The sequence below is a fragment of a genome, unplaced genomic scaffold (genome assembly GCF_019419815.1).
Source record: "Pyrus x bretschneideri cultivar Hongxiangsu unplaced genomic scaffold, Pyrus_bretschneideri_v1 Contig38, whole genome shotgun sequence".
In the NCBI taxonomy this organism is placed as follows: domain Eukaryota; kingdom Viridiplantae; phylum Streptophyta; class Magnoliopsida; order Rosales; family Rosaceae; genus Pyrus; species Pyrus x bretschneideri.
The window spans coordinates 2,408,742-2,431,318 of record NW_025999701.1 but is presented as its reverse complement, the minus strand read 5'-3'; the positions used below and the strand labels follow the sequence as shown (position 1 = coordinate 2,431,318).

At 37.3% G+C, this 22,577-nt stretch overlaps 1 protein-coding gene across 1 annotated transcript; it reads right to left on the bottom strand.

The window, feature by feature from the left end:
• Window positions 1-259: 259 nt before the first annotated feature.
• On the bottom strand, window positions 260-4,530 carry LOC103940611. The gene is made up of 3 exons (XM_009350761.3): window positions 3,987-4,530; window positions 3,165-3,287; window positions 260-2,251 (listed from the first exon to the last, which is right to left on the bottom strand). Exons 1-3 carry the CDS (start codon window positions 4,386-4,388, stop codon window positions 713-715), a joined length of 2,064 nt encoding a protein of 687 aa, XP_009349036.2. The 5' UTR covers window positions 4,389-4,530; the 3' UTR covers window positions 260-712.
• Window positions 4,531-22,577: the final 18,047 nt, after the last annotated feature.

The window sequence follows — 22,577 nt, the reverse complement described above, 5'->3', positions numbered from 1 at the left end:
AACCTGAAACCCAAATCTAAGATCCTGGATCCGGCACTCAGGACCGGACATGGGACATCGGAGCGGGACCACAACGCCGGGGACCAATTTAAAATCTAACAGTAACAATGTACCACCATTTTACTCAGTTGATCCCTTCTGGCTTCACGTACGATCTTCCCCATCACCTCGTACCAACCCCACAGTTTTCCAAAATTTCTTAGATTCTCAACAAATTCTACATTATTCTAGAGTGCTCCGAAGTATGAGATACTCAAAGTACCGTCGAAAATCCTGCTTCTTAATTTGAAATTTTCTTTCTAACATCTGCTTTTTTTTCCTTTCCAGTTCTGATTAAAGGGAAAGACAAGTTTTGGACCACAGATTTTCCATTTCCTATAAGAAACTAAAATGAAACATTTCTCATAACAAAATACATCATATTACAGACGGAGGAAATGTTATCGTTCTTCGTCTACCATTTTCAACAAATGGTGTCCTCTGTACTTGAAATGATACAAATAATGACTCGCGCTTTCTGAATCGCTTGCAAAGACCCCCGAAACCAGACGTGGGAGTCCATGATCATCTGCATTTTATTCAGAGACTCCTTGCGACCGCCGTTGAGCATTTCCTAGTGGCAGGAGTTTGTACCTTGCGCGGTGAGAAATGGAACTACTTATTCTTGCCTGGGTTTATCAGTTTCGTTTTATGAGCAAACTCTGCCTCACTACTAGATCTTCTGTTTAAGCACATGACGCAGCTGGACCTTATGACTGTCCAACCTTGCCTCCAAAAGCTTTGCCTTCAAACTATGCTTCTGGGCGCCAAGCGGAATGCACCCTTTCATACCCCGAATGTGATGCCCCGTCTCAGGAGAATTCCACTGCCCCACTAAATCAGAGGGGCTAAGCCCGCCTTTACCCGAACCCCGATCAGGGGATACCAGACCCCTAGTGGATATCCTTCCATTCGATAGCCTACCGTTTATTCCCTCTAGCGAGATTATCTTGTAGTTTTCCCCATTGTTTTGGCCAGACCTCCAAAGCCTTGCTATTGATGATACCTTCTTCGTCTGCTTTGTTGGTACCGAGCAAACCTCGCTGATTTCAGTAATTGGTGTTCCCTCAACTTCTTCTTCCCATTCTGTTCCACTCTCTGAGACATTACTCTCTCGGCGATTCTTATTGACAGATGGGGCACTCCCGTCTGGCGAATAGCTTGAGCCCTGATCCTCGAGATGGCTCACAGTTTCCCAACCACTCTCATCTTCTTCTATATCACCATTATGACCAACAAATGCAACTGGATGTCTCTGGATCCAGTCGTTATTGATTCCATTGCCTTCAGGACTCACAGTACGAATTTTTGAACCATGGCTAGCAGGACTGTAAGCAACACACTGCTCAATCTCCCTCTCATTAGGCTCACCAAAATTAACTTCTTCGAACACAGAAAAGATATCATCAGGATTGGGGGGTTCATAAAAAAAGTCCTTGACGTCTTGAATATTTACAGCAGCAGCAGCCTGTCGCAGATATTCTACTTCTCTCAATTCCTTCACATCTGGCGTTGCACTTCTTGACGTCAGAAAATTCTCCAGATCTGCCACAATCTTGTTCATCAGAGAATACTTCTCCTCAACTGCCACCTTTGCATCAACCAGCTTCATTTGGACACGTTCCTCACGCCAGACTTCTGCCATCTGCAACATCTTCCTTTCCTCGTCCACTTCCTCTCTGAGTTTCATGGATTCTCTCTTCAATGCTTCAACTTCAGCCTTGTCTTCTCCAAGTTCCTTTGCAAGCTCATCACATACTTCTTCAATCAATTCTCTGGCCTTTCTTTCTTTCTCGTACTCCTGCATGTATCGCTTTGCTGATAACTTGACATCAGCAAGCTCATTAACCAATTTGGAATTGATTATCTCAGTTCTCTGACGACTCTTCCTTTCCCGGTTCAATTCAGACTTCATGTCATCAATAAATGCGCGGACTTTCTCATGCTCTCGGCTCCTCCATGAAACTCTTTCCTCACTGACATTCCTTAAGAAGTGCTCAAGTTTCTTTTTTGAGGAACACCGTTCCATCTCAAGCTCCTGAATGCGAGCTCGTGCCTGCTCTAGCTCAGCTTCAAGTACAGATACAACTGATACAGCACTTGCTTGTTGGTCAAGAAGCTTCATTTGGCTGTAAATTTGCCGTACCTCATCTGATGTTTTCAAGCAGACTGGATCCCATTTTGTTTGCCCCTCCATGACAGAGTTGGATAACTGAAATGAAGGTTGAACTTAAAATTAGAGGTAACACCACAGGAAAAACAGACCTTAAACAGCTTTGGGAAAAATTGATGTTGAGAAACAAATTTAACGAAGAAAAAGTTAAAAGGACGAGACTGTTTGTTATATAACTTCAGAGAATATATACAAGTGACATGTTTCTTAGCCAGCTGAGCTGCACCTGAACGCATTTCGGCATTCCATATTAGTTCCAACAATCCGTACATGTACATATGCATATAATAACAAATCTTCATATTGTAGCCTTTTCTCTTTATTTGGAAAACGGCCAAGCCTTAGTTGTTGCATAATCTGAAATTACTTCATGATTCTCCCTCACAAATTTCCATCTTCTTGCTAGAGCTTTCTGGGATTGCTAATGCTGCTTTTTAGACAGCTATATCTTTTAATCCAGCTAAAGAATTAGCTATACGTCCCATTTTACACCAAATTTCTACTTTATTTTTCATCCAAATATGATCATTATTCTCTATTTCGTAGCGTATATGAGTAATTAAAATTAAATATTTAAATTCACCCATGAGAAATCCTAAGAGTAACACTGCTTTAACCTTATAACATAATATTCAATTTCTGAGGACAGCAAAACAGATGACTACTTGATGAAACATCTATTTTTCTTCCAAAACCAACGATTCTTAATGAGTATCCATAAAGCCAATCCTTGCAAAGCAAATCATCTGCCAAGGTTCATGCCAAATAGCTTGCCTTAAAGGACTGCTCGGCATGTGTGACACGTGCACAAGATGATAAAGGTATCTTGTTGTAATTGCTTTAAAAAAATATAAAAAAAAAAAAATCTGTATCGTATTGTACTTAAGTTCATAAAAGATGTTGTTCATTCAGAATTTACAGATCATTGTATGAATTTAAGGAAGAGATGTACCTTGGACAAGAACCCATTCCTTGAGGTGGACCTAGGGCTTTGTAAAAGATCATTTGCTTCAGAAGCATATCCTTTGCTGTTACGATTACGGAGAAATGGTACCCCAATATGGACAACGTCAGGCTGAAAAGAAGACAACAGCAATGAATATCAAAATCCAGAGTATACAACAGCATTAATACTGGCTGGTTGAGGGCAAGGCATGATAGGACAAGACGTATTAAAACAGCACGCAAGGACCCGGGGATCCCAGAACAATAAAGGAAAGCGTAATGAGCCGGAATTTTCAGAAATCATCAAAGCATTGCATAAATGCCGTTACCATCATATCTTGAATATCACAGTTCCATGTTAATACATTCAGATAAACATGACACCACTAATTTTAATTAAGAAAACAATACAGGACTAATGAAAGATCTCAACAGTCAATTAATTACCAAAATAAGAGATACTTAGCAGGAAATTGATGGAAACTTACAAGCATTACCGCATTAGTAAAGATTTCATGCTAATTTAAGAACACATTTTCTCAGTAAGATCGATCAGAGTTGAAATCACAACGCCTGGTTTCTTAGTCCTCAATTCGAAAAATCGAAACGAAACACGAAGATAACAACAGTACCGTAGATATCAACACCAACATTAGTATTTATCAAACTAAAAGAACACCAGATTTAACAACTTCCAATGAATTAACGAGAAAATTAAACAACTTTTTTTGACATAAAAAGGTCAACCTCCAATCAAATGCGATTCAACCAAGGTTGCAAAGAAGACCCATTTGACCATAAAATTACAGATCTTTGAGACCAAGCTCACCTGAAACCCTAGCTTCCCATTACGTCCAGGTACACTGGAACCCGTCTCCGGTAACTGCAGCCGCCACAGACCACCGGCAAGCTTCCTGGCCGACAAGGGGGCCTCTCTTCCCTTCCTGCCCTTTCTCCTCACTCCGTCCTCTCTTTCCTCCTCACGGGCATTTTGGTCCTTTCGCCTCTCCCCGTGCCCCTGGCGCTCTTCTGGGCCTTCGTCAATCTTCCACTTGAGCAAAGGCGTCTCGGGTCGGCTCCGCTTTCCGGTCGGAAGTCCGGCCCGCTTCAACCGGGCCGAACCGGGTGCCCGGGTCTTCTTGCGGGTGGTGGGGGGCCTGTGGAGGTGAAGATCGGAGTCCGGCGGTGGGAAAGTTGGCGAGAGGTGCCGGGGCTTGCTGGGTATCTTCATCTTCTCGAGTGAGATTCAGCCATTTAGAGAGAGAAAGTAAAGGGTTTTCTGGTGTGTGTGCAGTGTGGGTGTACTGTGAAATGGGAAGGAAGTGCAGAGAGAGAGAGAGAGAGAGAGAGTTAGAGAGAGAGAGAGAGAGAGAGAGAGAGAGAGAGAGACTGAAACACGGACAGGGATGCATACAAGCACACAGACATGTACAGAGGAGGTACTTTAGGTAAGAAAAATACAATATTAGAGTGTATAAACATACGAACGTGATTTTCCATGTATGTATAATGTATTTCTACGGTCAACTACGTATCTTACTCCTGAGATTTCGAGGTCGATGACATGCACAGCTATTGGCCTATTGCACCACGTCGTTAACAAAAATCGACGTTTTGATTTAAAGGGTTTAGTCATTGTAAAGCAAATAAACGGTTCATAATAAGGATGTTAATTTTGAGCCTTGCAGTTTGGGCTTGTAACTAAACAAAGCGTTAAACTGATTGATTGCATAAAAAATTCAGCCAATAATTCATTATCACCTCAATTTTGAGGTTACATCAAAGCACGACCCAAGCCTTCGAGTACACCCACATGTGAAAGTGCGTAGCAAACCCCAATTGCTACTTATATTTATATCATGAGGATGCTAATTGTTACAAAAAAACCTTGATTGGTTCAATACTCATGAATGAATAAACAATCTCCAATTAAATGATTTTGGCAATATGATCTGTAGATAATGATAAAAAGAATAAATGGTTTTAATTATGATATTTGGAATTTTTTAGATGATAATAAAAAGAAGGGTAAAGTACAAAAAAAATTACCTCAACTATTGGTGTCACGACACTTTCATACCTCATCTTTTAAAATTGACAATGTCATACCTCATCTTACGAATTTGTGCCAATGTTATACATTCCGTTAGTTTGCCGTTAATTTGTCAGTTAAATGCTGCCGTGACTTGATCCAGACCCCACTTTTTATTAAAAAAACTAAAAAAAAAAATCATTTAATATTTTTAAATATTAAAATAATAAAGAAAAGTTAAAAAACAAAAAAACAAAACCTTTCATCCCTTCCACCCCCCCATCCCCCCTTCTCTCTCTCCCCATCTTCATCTTCTTCCCTGCTTAATCCCATCAACCCACAACCCCCCCTGGGGGGGGGGGAAGAAGAAGAAGAAGAAGAAGGAAGAAGGAGGAGGAGGAGGAGAAGAAAAAAAAAAAAAACAAAACAAAAAAAAACCCCAACCCAGTTCGTCCCCCTCCCCCCCCCCCAAAAAAAAAAATCCAACCCCCCTGCAATCCAGAAAGACGAAAGAGGAGGAAGAAGAAGAAGAAAAATAAAAAAATAAAAAAACCCAGATCCCGTTCACCAAGGCAATTTCGCAGGTGGAGAACCTGGGGGGGGGGGAGAGAAAATGGGGGGAATAGGTGTGGATTTAAGGAGTGGGGTGTGGTAGAGGAGGGAAGAGGGTGGGTGTAAGGTTGGGTGTGGAGGGTGGTGCGGGGGAAGACAATTGGTTTTTTTTTTCTTTTCTTTTTTTTGGGTTGCAGCAGATAGGGGGAAGAAGATAAAGATGGGGGAGAAGTGATAGGGAGGGCCCCGGGGGGGGTGAAGGGACAAAGTTTTGTGTATTTTTTTTTCTTTCTTTTTCCTGGGTTTCAGTAGGTAGGAAGAATAGGAAATGAGATGAAGATGGGGGAGAAGAGAGAGGGCGCCCGAGGGGGGGGCGGCGAGGGACAAAGTTTTTTTTTTTTTTTTTTTTTTCTGGTTTGCAGCATGTAGGAAGAAGAGGAAGGGAGATGAAGATGGGGGAGAAGAGAGAGGGCGCCTCAGGGAGGGGGGGAGAAAGGACAAAGTTTTGTTTTGTTTGTTTTTTTTTTTTTTTTTTTTTCTGGGTTGCAGCATAGCAGCATGTAGGAAGAAGAGGAAGGGAGATGAATATGGGGGAGAAGAGAGAGGGCGCGGAGGGGAAGTTTTGTTTGGTTTTGTTTTTTTTTTTTGTTTTTTTAACTTTTCTTTATTATTTTAATATTTTCTGATTTTTTTTTTTTTAGTTTTTAATAATTTTTTAATAGAAAGTTGGTCCTGAATCAAGCCACATCAGCATTTAACTGAGAAATTAACAGAAAAAAACTGACGGAGGTATGACATTGGCACAAATTCGTAAGATGATGCATGACATTGTCATTTTAAAAAGATGAGGTATGAAAGTGTCGTGAGACCAATAGTTGAGGTAGTTTTTTGTACTTTACCCTAAAAACGGCAAATATTTCAATTGTGATGTTCGCGCACAAGCATTATTCAAAATTAAAACAATCATTATAAATTTTTTTTATTTTTTATGTTGAGCTAAAATATTCAATTTTTTTCTTTTGCGTCTGAAATGATCATATTTTGTCTAATGCAAGAGACTAATAATCACATCTCAAGCTCGTATTGAGTAAGAAAATAAAACATGTAAATGTGCATAGTATTAACTATTATATTTTTCTCACTAATTCTCGTTTATGGTCCACTAAATCATAAAAACGTAAATCTAGATTTATTCCGATCAAAATACCACATGATTATAAAGTGAATACATTTTTTTTCATGAGAGACACCTGGAATATTATTCCATATCTCAATTTTTTAACACTATTGGTATTTTTACTTTTTATTTTTTGAGACAAAACGTTTGTTTTTTATATTATAATTTTAAGAGCTAATATAAATACATAGAGGTCATTCGAGATACCATCCAAAATGTTCTCAATTCAGAAACTTTAGCAAAACATAAAGGGCCAACTTGGTCAAATTAGTTGTCACCGTACTAGTGGATTTGACGGTGAGAGAGGCCTGAAAGGAATGAATCCAATTTTTGAAATCATCCATACATAAACTTCGAGAATAGAGATGACACTCCAAAGCTAATGAAACTCCATTTTTGATGAAAAGGTCAAGCAATTGATGAATAGCATGTGATAACTTCTATGCACAAAACCTTGAATATAACAAATATGAAGACACTATTTGACAGTGAGCAGCGCCAACTCTGAAGTAGAACTGACAACGACCAACTAGTGTCCATACCAACATGAATTTTGTGAGCAACACCATCAATAAAGATACCGTTTTGAACAAATTAGCCCTAGTAGGAGCACCAATACAAAAGCCAAATACTCGCTAAGAAAGACTTACAAATAACCTCACTAATGAGGCACTTATTGACGAAAATAATAAGATGAAAAATAGATACACAACAATTTATGAGGAAAAAAAAAACAAAAGAAAAAGAGGAAGGCTAGAAAAATTGGGAGAGAAATGATGCCACCGGCCTCAAGCCGGAACAAGGAACCGACAACTATGAAGTTTGTAGATTTAGGGTTTGGTAAAAGGAAGGAGAGAGAAGATAGCGGCTAGAATTTTTCAAACATTAACTTGTTTCTAACCCTAACAGTATCATTTTTCTATCATGACAAGTATATTGTTTTTATATATCATTTGATGCATTGTCTTTTTGAAGTAGATTTATAAATTCACAGACGTACACGCTACCACAAGTTATTTTCTACCAAATAGGGATTGATAGAGAAATCCTTGATGGGATTGATAGAGAAATTCTTGATGGGATTGATGGAGAAATCTTGTAGAAAAGCATTATATCCATGCATGACACATAGCATGTAATAAAATAAGTCCATTGCCCACAAGATATTGTAATTCTTCTTTTAGTAATATCTAGAAGTTAAAGTTTTGTATTTATATTTTTGTTCGTTAAATGCTAACAATAAAAATGGACTGATTATGTAGAGCTTCCTTCATCAAAGCTCCCTATGAATCATTACATGTTCTTGAGTAAATATCTAGTAGCGGACTAGGGTTGGCTCCCTTTCCATTTAATTTGTTTTCTTCATATATATTTTGGACAGAAGTTTGATTTTTGGGTAGTTTTAATTCAAATAACTTAATGTTATATAGAAAAAAAAAGGTACACATAACTTTGTACTATTGGACTGAAACACCACAATAACAAATTATATATAATATTTTACTACTAGACTGAAAATATCACGATAAGGATAAATTGGTTGCATGTAATTATGTTACCGCTTCACCAATGCTTATATCCAAATCAGTAGGACGCAATATTATTCTCTAGTGGTTAGCTTAGTTTTCTTTTGAGTTGTTATTGATAATTCAAAGAAATAATTTAACGTAATTGGATAAAGAAATACTCTCTTAAGGGTGCAAAATAACGTTATGGTGAGTGTAATGATATAGAAAACAACTTACATAACATGACTACATTTGTACATGGTGTATAATTTTAATAAAAATAAGAATATGTAAAGAAAAAATTATACATATTTTGTATAATTTTTTATTTTTATTTCGTTTTTGCACTAAATACACCGTATGGGTGTATTCCTGCGACGTAAGCGAGAGAGTCGTGAAGATATGGTTTACGTTTTGCTTGCTTGGCGAGACAGTCACAGATCTACTTGTTTTGGTTCCCCGTATTATTTAGTCCAGAAAAGGAATCCGAGGGCATCACCACGTGGCCGCTTCAGCACATTACACGTGGCGACATGACCAAACAAACATACACATGCATTTGCATAATTGCATCCCATGCAAAAACTTGCCAGGCGACCGAATGCACGCACGTGGGCAGGAAGGAGGGTTCAAATTTTTAACTGAGGTTTCCGAGCCATAGCAGCATAAATTAAACTTTGCATGGGGCTGGACTCACGGTGGTCACTGCCATGGTTTTAGATCTAAAACCCAATTATTTTGAGGGAATTCTATCGAAACATTCATGGTACTAATTATTTTTAACTTTAAGAATATTTTAACTCTAAAAAGTCACTCATGATACTATTTACTTCCAATATATTTTTATCATTTTGATTAAAACTCAAATTTTCAAACTATTTTTATTAGTTTTCTTTTATTTTAATTTTTAATCCTAATTTAGGTCAACTATATACTTAGGCGGTTGGAAATCGGGAATCCAAAGAACAATGTCTCATCTCTTGGACAATTGTTAGGGCTTTGGATATTGGCCGATCAAGCAAAATATATAATTCTTATTGTTGTAGCCTATTTTATCTGATAAGGGAAAAGGGCCAACGGTAAGGAGAGAGATTGAGAGAGAGATGTGTTTGTAAAATTGTAAGGGAATGTATATGTTATCTCTCCTACGTAGTACCTTTATTTATGGTAATAAGGGAGAGGAAATCATTCATCCTCAAGGAATACAAGTCATAATAGGAAATGATAACTAGAATCAAATGTAATCTAGGATTTACACAATTACACCTTAATAGGAAGTTTACAACACTCCTCCTTGAGTGTGTAAATACTTAAGGAAGATTCAGCATCATGTAGAAGCTGAGGAAGTTAACTCGTCGGCACTGATTCTAAGGAACACACCATTCTCGAGAAGGTAGGAACTTGCATAAAGAAGTAAATCTCACAAAAAAAAAAAAAAAAACCCTAAGGCTATGGCAAAACCCTGAGCGGGGACAAAATCCATAGTCTAAGGAAAAATGCATGAGTAAGGCAAAGTCAAAAGAAATATATACGGGACGTCATCCAGGATATGATCAACCCAAGGTGGGTGCCTCATTAAAACCTAGTAAGGTAGAAAAAACCCAGTGGGAAAAATGCTCCTAATCGTAGGAAAAATAGTACATTAAGATCAAGCAAATATACTTCAGGATACTCCCTCTGAGTTTGACACAATTTCAAAGAGAACTAGCAATGTTACAACTCAGAAAGTTTACGAACAAGCTTCTGAAACGTCGTATTCGGCCGTGATTTGGTGAAGAGGTCGATCAAATTGTCTTGTGAACGGATTTGCGTGACTTCAATATTCTGATGCTCTTGTTATTGATGTGAGAAAAAGAACGTCGGCGCAATGTGCTTGGTGTTGTCTCCTTTGATGTAATCCTTCTTGAGCTGTTTGATGCATGCTGGGTTGTCTTCATAGATCATCGCAGGGACATAAACGACGAGGTAAAGATCATAAGAGCTTCGAATATGGCCCACAACTGCTCTCAACCATAAGCATTCCTAAGTTGCTTCATGTAAGGTGAGAATTTCAGCATGGTTAGACGAAGTGGCAACCAAGGTCTGTTTAGTTGACCTCCAAGAGATTGCGGTGCCTCCAACGGTAAAGACATAACTCGTTTGAGAACGCACTTTGTGCATATTAGATAAGTATCCTACGTCGGCATAACCAACAAGGCGAGAATCGACTCGAGAAGCAAAGGGTACGACATCACTTGAGGATTTATAGTGATAGAACAAGCCCAAATCCATGATACCCTTAAGGTTGCGGAAAATGTCTTTAACGCCAGTCCAGTGTCTACGTGTTGGTGCATTACTGTATCTTGCGAAAAGATTAATAGCGAATGAGATATCGAGTCTAATACATTGAGCTAAGTATAATAAAGTGCCTATCGCACTTAGATAAGGAACTTCAGGCTCCAAAATCTCTTCATCATCCTCATTCAGATAGAAGGGATCTCGTTTTGCATCTAGCGATCGAACGACCATAGGAGTACTCGAAAGCTTCACTTTATCCTTATTAAAACAGCACAACACCTTCTGGGTGTTGTTCAATTGATGTACTAAGATTCCATCCGAACGATGCTCTATCTCGAGACCGAGACAGTATCGAGTCTTTTCTAGATCTTTCATCTCAAATTCCAACATCAGGTACGCGGCAATTCTCGCGAGCTCTTTAAGAGTTTCGATGAGATTCATATCATCGACATAGACTACAACTATCACAAAATCAGAATGTGACTTCTTGATGAACACACAAGGGCATAGTTTATTGTTCACATATCTCTGACTAGTCAAATACTCGCTTAGACGATTATGCCACATTCTTCTAGATTGCATCAAACCGTAGAGTGAATGCCTCAGCCGAATTGAGAGCGTGTTTCGGGGTTTGGAAATATTTGATCCAGTCAATATAATTCCTGCGGGAACTTTCATATAAATTTCCATATCAAGATCCCCATAGAGATACGCAGTTACTATATCCATCAACTGCATACTTAGTTTTTCAAAAACTACCAAACTGATAAGGTAGCGAAAAGTAATCACATCCATAAGGGGTGAATAAGTTTCATCATAGCCAATCCCGGGGCATTGTGAGAAGCCTTGCACAACAAGACTAGCTTTGTAACGCACAATTTCGTTCTTCTCATTACGCTTCCAAACGAAAACCCACTTGTAGCCAACAAGCTTCACATGTGGAGAAGTAAGAGCTACAAGTCCAAACAGCTTATGTTTCGCAAGTGAATCAAGTTCAACTTGGATTGCTTGTTTCCAGTTTAACCAACCGGTTCTACGTCGACATTCATCAATGGAACAGGGTTCAATGTCATCGCTCAACATGATCTCAGTAACTACTGCATATGCTAATGCATCGTCGACGATCATCTCATTTCTACATCACATATCATCTAAGCTAGCATAATAGACCGAAATCTCATGATTCTTGAGAAGATGATTCGTCTCTTCTAGGACGCTTCCGTAATCTAGAATTTCCTCATAAGTTGGATAGAATGAGTAAGTGATAGTCGAATTCTCGGTAGGCTATTCAAGGGCCTGTGTCATGGGTTTCCTCTTCCAGGAGTGTGAATTATTTGAACCAAGAGGTCTGCCACACTTATGTGTAGAGGCAGATGATTGGCTAGCCGTTAATGTACGTGGATCAGCCAAAGTGGTGTCCCAGGCCTCTAGGAGGGAAATCCGTCGTCAAATACATCCATCTTTGTAGGCATATTTGCAGCTAGAATATGTGATCTTGCCACTCACGCTAGATTGGTGAAAGCATCTGGCATGCTCTAGGCTATGCTCTAAAGACCTAAGATGCGCTTCACTTCAGTTTCAGACTGAGCGGTGTGGGGATCCAAATGAGACAAAGTGAACGTTGACGTTATGGTCTCCCCCTAACGACGGGAAGACTGTCTCATAGGAGTGATAATATGTGAAACGAGCAGTAAAAAAATAGCCTGTCAAAGGTTCTAAGTAACGAATAATCGAAGGAGAATCATATTCGAAATAGATTATCATCCTTTGTTGAGGCCCTATTTTTGTACGTAAAGGCGGCGAAATCGGCACATAAACCGTACAACCAAAAACATGTAGATGTTATATGTCGGGTTCGTATCCGGTAACCAACTGAAGGGCACTATATGGTTGCGCCACAATAGGCCTCATGTGAACCAACATGGCTGCGTGGAATATTGCATGGCCCTAAGCAACGATCGGAAGCTTGGTATGTATGACCAACGATCGAGCAATCATTTGTAAGTGCTTAATGAATGCTTCCGCCAAGCTGTTTTGTGTGTGAACATAAGGTACTGGATGTTAAACTTCAACCCCAATCGACATGTAATAGTCATTAAAAGTTTTAGATGTGAATTATCTAGCATTATCCAATCGAATAGATTTGATCGGATAATCAGGGTGGTGAGCCTTGAGCTTGATAACCTGAGCCAACAGTTTGGAGAATGCAGCATTCCTTGTGGACAACAAGCACACGTGTAACCAAAGTGTAGAGGCGTCAGCCAAAACCATAAAGTAACTAAATAGTCCGCATGAAAGGTGAATCGGTCCACAAATATCCCCTTGAATCCTTTGTAGAAAAATGGGAGGATTCAAACAAATCTTGTCATAAGAAGGCTTAATGATAAGTTTTCCCATTGAACATGTTTGACATGCGATTCCTTGAATCAAACCTACACTTCGGGTTAGTGGATGCCTGCACGATGATTTGAGGATACGGTGCATCGCTATTCGTCCAGGATGTCCCAAACGATCATGCAAAGTGTAATTTTGTGCATGTCCTAAAGGTAGGGCCAGCCATATAGTGGCATTCTATGGGGCGTATGGTCATAGTATACAGACCACTCGATATACGCTTCATCTTCTCTAGAATACACTTCTAGTCATATCTGTAGGAAGTTATGCATAGAAATTCAACTTCGTTTTGTAAGTGACTTTCAGCGTGGTAATTGTTATCTCTAATGTCCTTGAAACTCAACAACGTTCTCCCGGAACGTGGAGAATAGAATACATCATCAATGGTCAGGACTGTACCATTATACAACATTATACGTGCCTACCTTATCCTTCAATCAGGTTGGATGAGCTTGAGAGGGTTGTCAGAGATGCATTCTTAGGTATGAAGTTAGTGAAATATATGTGTTCACGCAAAATGGTGTACGTGGTTGCACTATCTGCTAGATAACTAACTTCCCCACTAGTCATACCTAGAATGAAAAATTAATTTGAATCGGTCACATGCATAAAAGTTCTAAAAAATAAATATCCATTCAAAATAATTTAAGTATTCAAGGATGGTAATTAATTAAAAACTTAATATCCAAAAAACAAATCACCAACAAATAATCCAAACATAAAGGAAAAATTTTCAAAATTTAACCAAAAACAAGGGGGGTTCGGCCATTACTATGGAATTCGGCCTTAATGTCTTATTTCAACTTAAAAAAAAGTTTATATCTAAGATTCTAATCTTCCATAGGGGTGGTATCCTTCTGAAAGTTAGAAACCTATATCTTTTTACTCCCCAGTTCGTCCACTTGCACAAAATTTGATTCAAACTTCTTATGATGGGAATGATATTTAGCTACAACCTTCTGGGGAGCTTGGCAAACACGAGACCAATGGTCCTTTGAACCATAGTGATAACACATGTCCGCATCCATGGTTTCAGGTGCTTTGCCTTTATTCTTGAAGTTTGGGGCCTTAGGAATGAGGTTTAGGCGCTTCTGGGCTTTGTTCCTTCTTTAGATGGGCCTTGGCTCTGTTAACCTTGACAGGGTGGCTTCTGGCCGCCCTTACCACGCCTCTTTTGGCATTTTGGGCGTTGGTTTATGCCATAGTATACTTCAGGCACATCAGTAACCCCAATAGGTCGAGCTTGATGATTTTTCATCAATAGCTGATTCTATTTTTTAGCAATAAGTAAAACAGAGATCAAATCCGAAAACTTGGTGAACTTCTGAGCTCTATATTATTGCTACAAGACAATATTAGTAGCTAATAGGTCTTCTCCAGGAGATCCTCTTCTGTCAAAGTTTCATTACAAAACTTGAGAAGTGATCAGATTCAACAAACTTCATAATTATATTCATTCACGGACTTAAAGTCCTGGAAGCGCAAATACTGCCAGTCATGTCTTGCTTCAGGCAAGAAGATGTCCTTTTGGTGATCAAAACGATCAGCCAAAGTGACCCATAGTGATCGTGGATCCTTCTCAGCAAGTTACTCGGTTTGCAGGGTGTCATGAATATGTCTTCGGATGAAGATCATAGCAGTGGCTTTCTCGGCTTCGCCAACCGGATTGTCCATCTCATCTTTAATGACAGGACCAAGTTCTTTGTAGTGAGGTGGAGTTTCACATCTTGAACTCACTTGAGGTAGTTCCTTCTAGAGACTTCCAAAGCGGTGAAGTCAAGTTTGTTCAAATTCGATATGTTCCTATCACAAAATAGATAGACAAGATGTGGTCAATATAATGGAGAAAAAGTCAATCCATTCATATAAAACTAGAACATTCATGTTCTAATAGACATGTATTGGTTTAAATTTGCATGAAAAACTTCGGGTTTTCATGGGTGATACTTTTAATGAAAACTTTAGGTTTTCAAACAAGGCATGTTGTTAGAAACTTCAGGTTTCAAAGTAATTATGAATTTTAGGTTCATATGTTCTGCAGGTAAACACAAATATATATACAGAAATATGCAACAAGAAAATATGCAAATAAAACTTAAGATTTATAATTATAATTGAATTAATTATTTGGACTTCGGGCCAAATGTAAAGTGTGGGCGAAAAAATATAAAACCCATTGGGCCTAAAATAATTAGGCAATTAAACTCGAGGCCCAAAATAAGGCTTAAGCCCATAGGTGGGCTTATTAAATGGGTGTCGTGCATCCCAGGCCCAAATCTGGGAGGGTTTGGTCTTAGGCCGAGTAGCCATGCGGGCCCAGCATCACAAAAGCAATGGCTTGCATTCGCAAGCCCAAAGTAAGAGCCTATGAAGAGCATGGATTAGTTGCAATCCAGCGTATAGAAGAGACAACAGGAGCCCAGATGGGCTCAACTAGGTCTCAGGCCAAATCATTATCAAAGCCCAACGGGTTGGTGATGTAGGTCGAAACACGCAGCACAAGCAAGCCCAATGACATGGGTGTTGTGCGAATGGGTCTAATGGAAACCGAGGCCCATTAGGGCTCAGATTGGGACCTTCAAGCCACCCTAGCGGCACTGGGTGTGGGGATCCACCGGACCATAGTCAACGACCCCACTTTAAGCGGCTTTCCATGGTTGGGTACAAGCCATGGTTCGTCGGGGAACCAATATTTGTCGAATGAGGTGAAATCTTAACGTCGAGGGGAAAAAACCGAAGGAATTCAATTGAATTCGAAAAGAAACTCACGAAATTCTTCTAGAATTTTGAAATAAAACGTTGGAAAAACGATGAGTGTCATCCAAATTGCACCATTATCGGTTATGTTTCGTCAGAAAAATCGATGGGGAGGACCTGGGCTTTAGGCCAAAGGTCGGGACAGTGGTGCTTTAATGCACCGATTCAGTTTTTGGGCTTGCAGCATGGGTTTTGATATTGGGCTGGGCTCGCCAGGCCATTGCAAGCTGCTGGCCTAATGCTGGCAGCTTGCAAGATGTAGGTCATGGGTTTGAGGGACCCTAGCGGCTTGCAATTTTATTTTATTTTTTATTTTTTTAGATTATGAAATTCAATTATATGCATATTCAATTCAATAATTTAATGCATGGACATAGATTTGATGCAATTCATGGTAAATATCAAATTCACATAATTCAACAATTATGAATATAATGCATACACAATTTATGTAGAATCTAAAATTTGAAAACATAAAGTTGGGTCATGCATTATGGTGAATGTTCATGCTATCAGGGCTGCAAAAATATTGAGATAAAAATCGTTGTTTTGGAAGAACCTGATTTTGTGATGATGTGGATGAATTGGTTTGATGTAGAGAGCTTCCACGTCAGATCCTAAGTGCAGCGGTAGGAGTGTGCTGATAATGTTTTGTAGCCTATTTTATCTAACAAAGGGAAGGGGGCCGGCGGCAAGGATAGAGATAGAGAGAGACAGATGTGTTTGTAGAATTGTAGGTGAATGTGTGTGTTATCCCTCATACATAGTGTCTTTATTTATAGTAATAAGGGAGAGAAAAAATCCTTCATCTCTAAGGAATACAAGTCATAATAGGAAATGATAACTAGAATCAAATCTAATTTAGGATTTACATAATCACACTTTAATAGGAAGTTTACAACTCTCATCTAAATATAATGATATGATGTTTTCAAATTAAATTCAGGTTTTAAATTAGTTAGGTTTTATGCTGAAAAAATGTATAAATTTGGACTAAATTTAAATGCACAACAACTAGCTTGATTCTGTTGATTAATTTCAAGACATCTCTTTTTGCCGTATGTATTGAGAAGTTAATTTTGTAACGGATGCTTTTGTTAGCATGAGTCAGGTTACTTCATATAGTGTGGTTCGGTGGCAGACCCAGCAGTTTCTAACACAACATGATGGCATGACACGAAAATGACATGAAAATAACGTGTTTTGGGTCAACACGATAACTAATTGGGTTATTGTTAGATGACCCGTTAATAACGGGTATACACGTGGGTAACCCGTTTCAACCTGTTAAGAAAAAAATTATTGTAATAATTTTAAAGTTTAATTACTAAAAGAATTATTATAAAATTATGAAGCTCCTTTTGGTCATCTGGGATTGCTACCCTTACTTCCTTATGGCTGCCAGTGCCACACGCATATGAGCTATCCTACTAAAAGGACTCTCAAAAGGCGATTTGTGCCTATAATACGTAGTCCCCAACAAAAACACCACAACAGAGATTGCAAGCCCAAGTGTTGGGAGACCATATCCAAGGGCCCACCCAACTTTGTCTTGTATGTACATCAAGAATGTGTTCGAGAAAAGGGTCCCAAAGAAAATGCTAAACATCCACTAGTTGAAAAATGAGAGCTTTTGGATCCTCTCTTTGAGCTCAAACTCATCAAATTGATCTGCTCCCATGGTGGAGATGTTGAGTTTGGTTAAAATACAATAGCCATATTAATATATACAATATATTCTATATTAAATATATATAGCTTTGTATTATTATTCTATCTAAGTTAAAAATAAAAAAAAAGTTTTAGTCATTATTTATTTTTATTATGAGAGTTCCTTATTATCATTACTAGGATAAATTTTACTTAACACACTGTTGTCCAAAATTAAAATAAGCTAGTATAGTATTTGTATATGCAAGAACTAAGAAGACATACATACAAGTATGAAAAATGTGAAAGAATATATAAACACTTGTGATTCATCATTATTCCTCCACGAGTAGATAATGGTTACACTTACATCATCGTTTAGCTTTTTAAATCCTCCAAACCCTCATGAATAATGTTTTTTATTTGAGCGCAAAATTAATAATAATTATTGTAGAAGTGTAAAAAATGTAAAAAAAATATACAATCACTCATAATGGCAAGCTTTACAACTTTCATGAAAGGGTCAGCTTCGAAATCCAACACTATAATCCATAAACCTTAAATTTATATTTAACCATCAATTGTCATTTACGCTTTATTCTTGTTACTGAATTTCATTTTTTTAATTTTCTTTTTTGAAAACATGATCATCTGGCTAATAGTTATAGTTAAATGAAATATGAGTCGATGCCATATAGTTTGTAGAAACTTTATAAACATCAAGCAATATTTTCACTAACCGTAAAACTTTGAACATAATATCAACGATCCAAACCGTTCATCTTCCTGCATCTTCTAATAGATCATGTTTAAAAAAAAGAAAATCTGAAAAAACAAAATTTGATGAGAAAAATGAAGCATAAATGTAAACAACAATCAAAGGTTAAATTTTGATCTATGATTTATATGATTATAGTGACGAATTTTGAAGTTAAGCTCTTCACGAAAGTTGTAAAGATTGTCATTACGAGCGTTTATATATTTTTTCTATGTTTTTTACACTTCTACATTAATTTAAAAACTATTAAAGACTTTACTTAAATAACAGTCATAAGATAAATGAGAGTAATCTGATCAGACTATTAACCCCTTAAATTTTCCATTATTTTCCAATTTTACCATCTGATCAGACTAATCTGATCTGAATCATCTAATCAAAACTAAAAGCCAGCCCAGCCCTAATCCATTTCTCTCTCCCCACTCTTGTAACCCTCTCTCCCGACCCGCCGTCTGTTCTTCCAAAAAGCTCTGATCCAACGGCCATGATCTTCTCGTCCTCCATTCGTACGACCACTTCCTCTTTATTTCTCTATGTAAGTATTTCTCCCTCTTCAAATACATAGACTTATTGTCGACAATCATGGGGGCGTATGCACAGCATAGGGTTCGTTCTCTTCTCATTCTCTGAACAAAGCTCTATGAACTGATGATTTGTGCTCTTTGAGCCGATGATTTGTGCTCTTTGAGCCGTTGATTTGATTGGGATTGATCCGTTTTTCATGGTGGTTTTTGTGTTTTGTGGTGTTTTGCAGAAAGGGTATTTCAGCTTCAGCTTTGCCATACAAGAGGACCCCACCTAGCTGGTTAAAGATCTCTACACAGGATATGAGAAAACCCCAACTCTATAACTCTTGAATAATTTGGGTTGTTTTAGGTTTTGTTTGGATGATGAGAACATGGGTTGTGTTTAGATTTGTATGGCTGATGAGAAAATGGAATAAAGTTCGAATATTTAGGTCAATTTTGTTCCCCATTGTTGGAAAATCTATGCTCATTCCCATTTGGTTTTGGATGTTAAAATATTTAAACTAATTCTATGATTTCATTCATGGGTTGTATTTTATAATTTTGGCAACCATGCAGCAATTTATTGATTAATCTATTTACCGATGCTGTTTGTATTGATTGACTGATGAAGAATGCAGTGCAGTGAGAAAAAAAAAAAAGATTAACATATTTTAATTTTGTTTTTACAAAAAAAGCCATATGATTTGCAAAGATTGATCTTGTTCAAACTAATAAAACATGGAGTCTGGTATTGCTGTTGTATGTAATAAATGATAATTTAATTATCAATGAACATATAGTTTTGTTTCTTATATTTTGCTAGTTCTTTGTGATGTAGTTAACTTTTAGTTTCTATGTTGTGTATCTAACATCGACAACCTAATTATCTTTTTTATTTTGTTTGGTTGTAGTCCTTTGTTTTTTCCATTTTATAGTAGTCCTATCTTCAAGTGTTTGTTTCCATGTTCCGTGTTCACTCAATCAATCTTATTTGGACTCTTAATGCACAATGAATGGTGAAACGCTTGAACTGCTTCCATCCTCAAAATGGTTCCTATATATTGATAAGTATACCAATTGAATTGCACTCAGTGCACCACATTGAAAACTTGGTATTATCTTGAAGACAATATATCAAGCCAAAGTTCCAATACTGTTTCTCATGGTGATTGAGGAAAATTGAAGGGTCTAATTGGAAGAAAATGTGCAAGGTTCCAATGTTTTAATGTTCCAATGTCCTTAATTTTGCAAATCTTTTGAACATTTGATATTTTGTAATGTTCTAATGTTTTTTTATTATGCTCTTATCTTGGGTATGTAAATATATACTTAAAAGAAAATTGTGTTTTTATGTTTTTCATTTGATTATTTATTGGTTTAAAATATATTTTTCTTAACGGGTAACGGGTTGGGTCATATTACCTGTTAATATTATCGGGTCGATTTCGGATCGGGTCATTTTACCCGTTTATTTTAACAGGTGTTACACGACATAACCCTTTAAGATATTAAGTATGACACGAAAACAACACAAACACGGAGAACACGACATGAATGCCAAGTCTAGGTGGCAGACTCTTTTATCGAAGGTGGGATCAGCTTGGGCCTTGGCTTTGGGATTTTTTAAATTTCAGTTGTCTTTGGGGTTTTTCTTTGTAATCTTATACTTTCATATCTAGGGATGGCAACGGTTTGGCTTGAGGACAGAAATATTATATCCATCCTCATAACCGCGAAAATTAACCATATCCATAACCACAAATTAACCATCGAGTATGATCCATAACCATACCTACCGGATAATGGATTCTCCATCGGTTAACGGTTATATCCATCTTTTTCAATACAAAAAATATATTCGTTCAATTAACGCATGATGATTTAGTAAATATTAATTTTGTCATTAAATATTTGATGTATAAAATGATTTAATGAACGGATCTTGTGGAGCATAAAAATTAAAGTTAAACATTGATAATGTTAGCTGATCTTTGATATCTCCCTTAACTACCATTGAATCTCATAGATTTTGATTCATATCAAAACTTATGAACTTTCCCACAAAATGTAACTCACATAATGCAGTTTTTGTATTTACACTCAAAGTAAGGGATTTGGCGAATAATGAATATACATATGTGTGTGCGCGTATATTTTAATACTTTAATATTATGAATAGTTATATTATATATTATTCGGTTTGGATTCGGGAATGGATACAAATTGGGGACATCTATAACCATATCCAAAACCATAACTGAATAATATTCACGGTTTTTCCCTATACCCAAAATATATACGAATTCTCATATCCAAATCCAATCCATTTGGGCGGTTATTCATAGTTATTGAATTTAACGGTTAGAATTGTCATCCCTATTCATATCATTTAAAAAAAAAATATCCGACAACTAGTTTGGTCAGTTTGGTTTAATTAACTTCGCTTTTCAAACCACTTAAACCAAACCAAATTGCCTAATATGATATATTTATTTTATACTTTACTTTTTTTATTAGTTATAACCATTTACTGCTACGTAATTTAATTTTCTTCTTACATAAGCAATGATAATGAAATTTAGGGTTTAAATTGATGATTTTGACTTCAGAAGATTATAAGAAATAAAAAACATTTGATGAGTTTGTTAATTTCAAATGTTTCAATATTTTGATGTGCCATTTCACATGAATGTCAAATTTGGAAAATGGACAAATGCAAGTTTTGAAGAATGAAAATCTACAAAATTTGCAGCATAATTGAGTTACATTGCTGAAAAGAAAAGAAAAACAAAGTGCTCTTGTCTAATCAACCTAAATTCTCAAACCCAAAAGAGTAGAAATTCTTCAAGAAGGATGCCTACCTCGGCCAAAAGCATAGGAAAAAAAGAAATACGATCACCCTTAGTAAATCATTTAACTGAAGCACGATCTCGCCAAAAGCTTCTTGCATAGGAAGAGCATCAAGGACAGACGTTTTGGCCACAACTTCCTCATTAAATGACTCTAGAGAGATCCCAACATTGGATTAAATAAATCAAACAAAAATAACAAGCATGGTTAAATTAGAGTATGTAAAGAAACTACAAAGAGTGTCACTTTTTCATTCTTGAAGAAAGTTGAGGTTGCACCATAAAACTAATTGACAATACGGGAGTAGCCTAACCTCTTATAAGCCCTTGCAATGTTTCTTGTTTCACTAATGTGAGACTCTTTTACCTTCACATTCTCACACGCCCCCTCACGTGTGGTGAATTCTCAAGCTAAACACGTGGACAACACAAATTGGGTTACGTGGAGCAAGTGTAGTCGTTAGGCTCCACACATGGGCCAACATGCTCTAATACCATAAAAAAAGTTGAGGTTCTATCATAAAACCAATCGGCAATATGGGGAGTTGCCCAACCTCTTATAAGCCCTAAGGTTTCTCCTTTCACCAATGTGAGACACTTTTACCTTCACATTCTCACAATTCTCCTATGACAAAAGCAACATTTTGAAACAAATTTTACTCATTTCATTTGACATGATATTGTTTAGCATGTTAAACATTTTCATTTGTACCAGAAACACTAGTACGTAGTATGGTTCAATAGTATTTTTTGACTTGTAAGTAAAGTATTTACAAGTTCAACTATCATAAATGATGAATTCGATACTTTAACATGATTGATTGTGAATTTCACCACAATACCTCTTCTAATATCTTTGTGTTAAAACAAACATACGTATGAATCCAAGGGCATCTGGGCCTAGGTTACCGCCAATCGTGATTGGTACAATTGATGT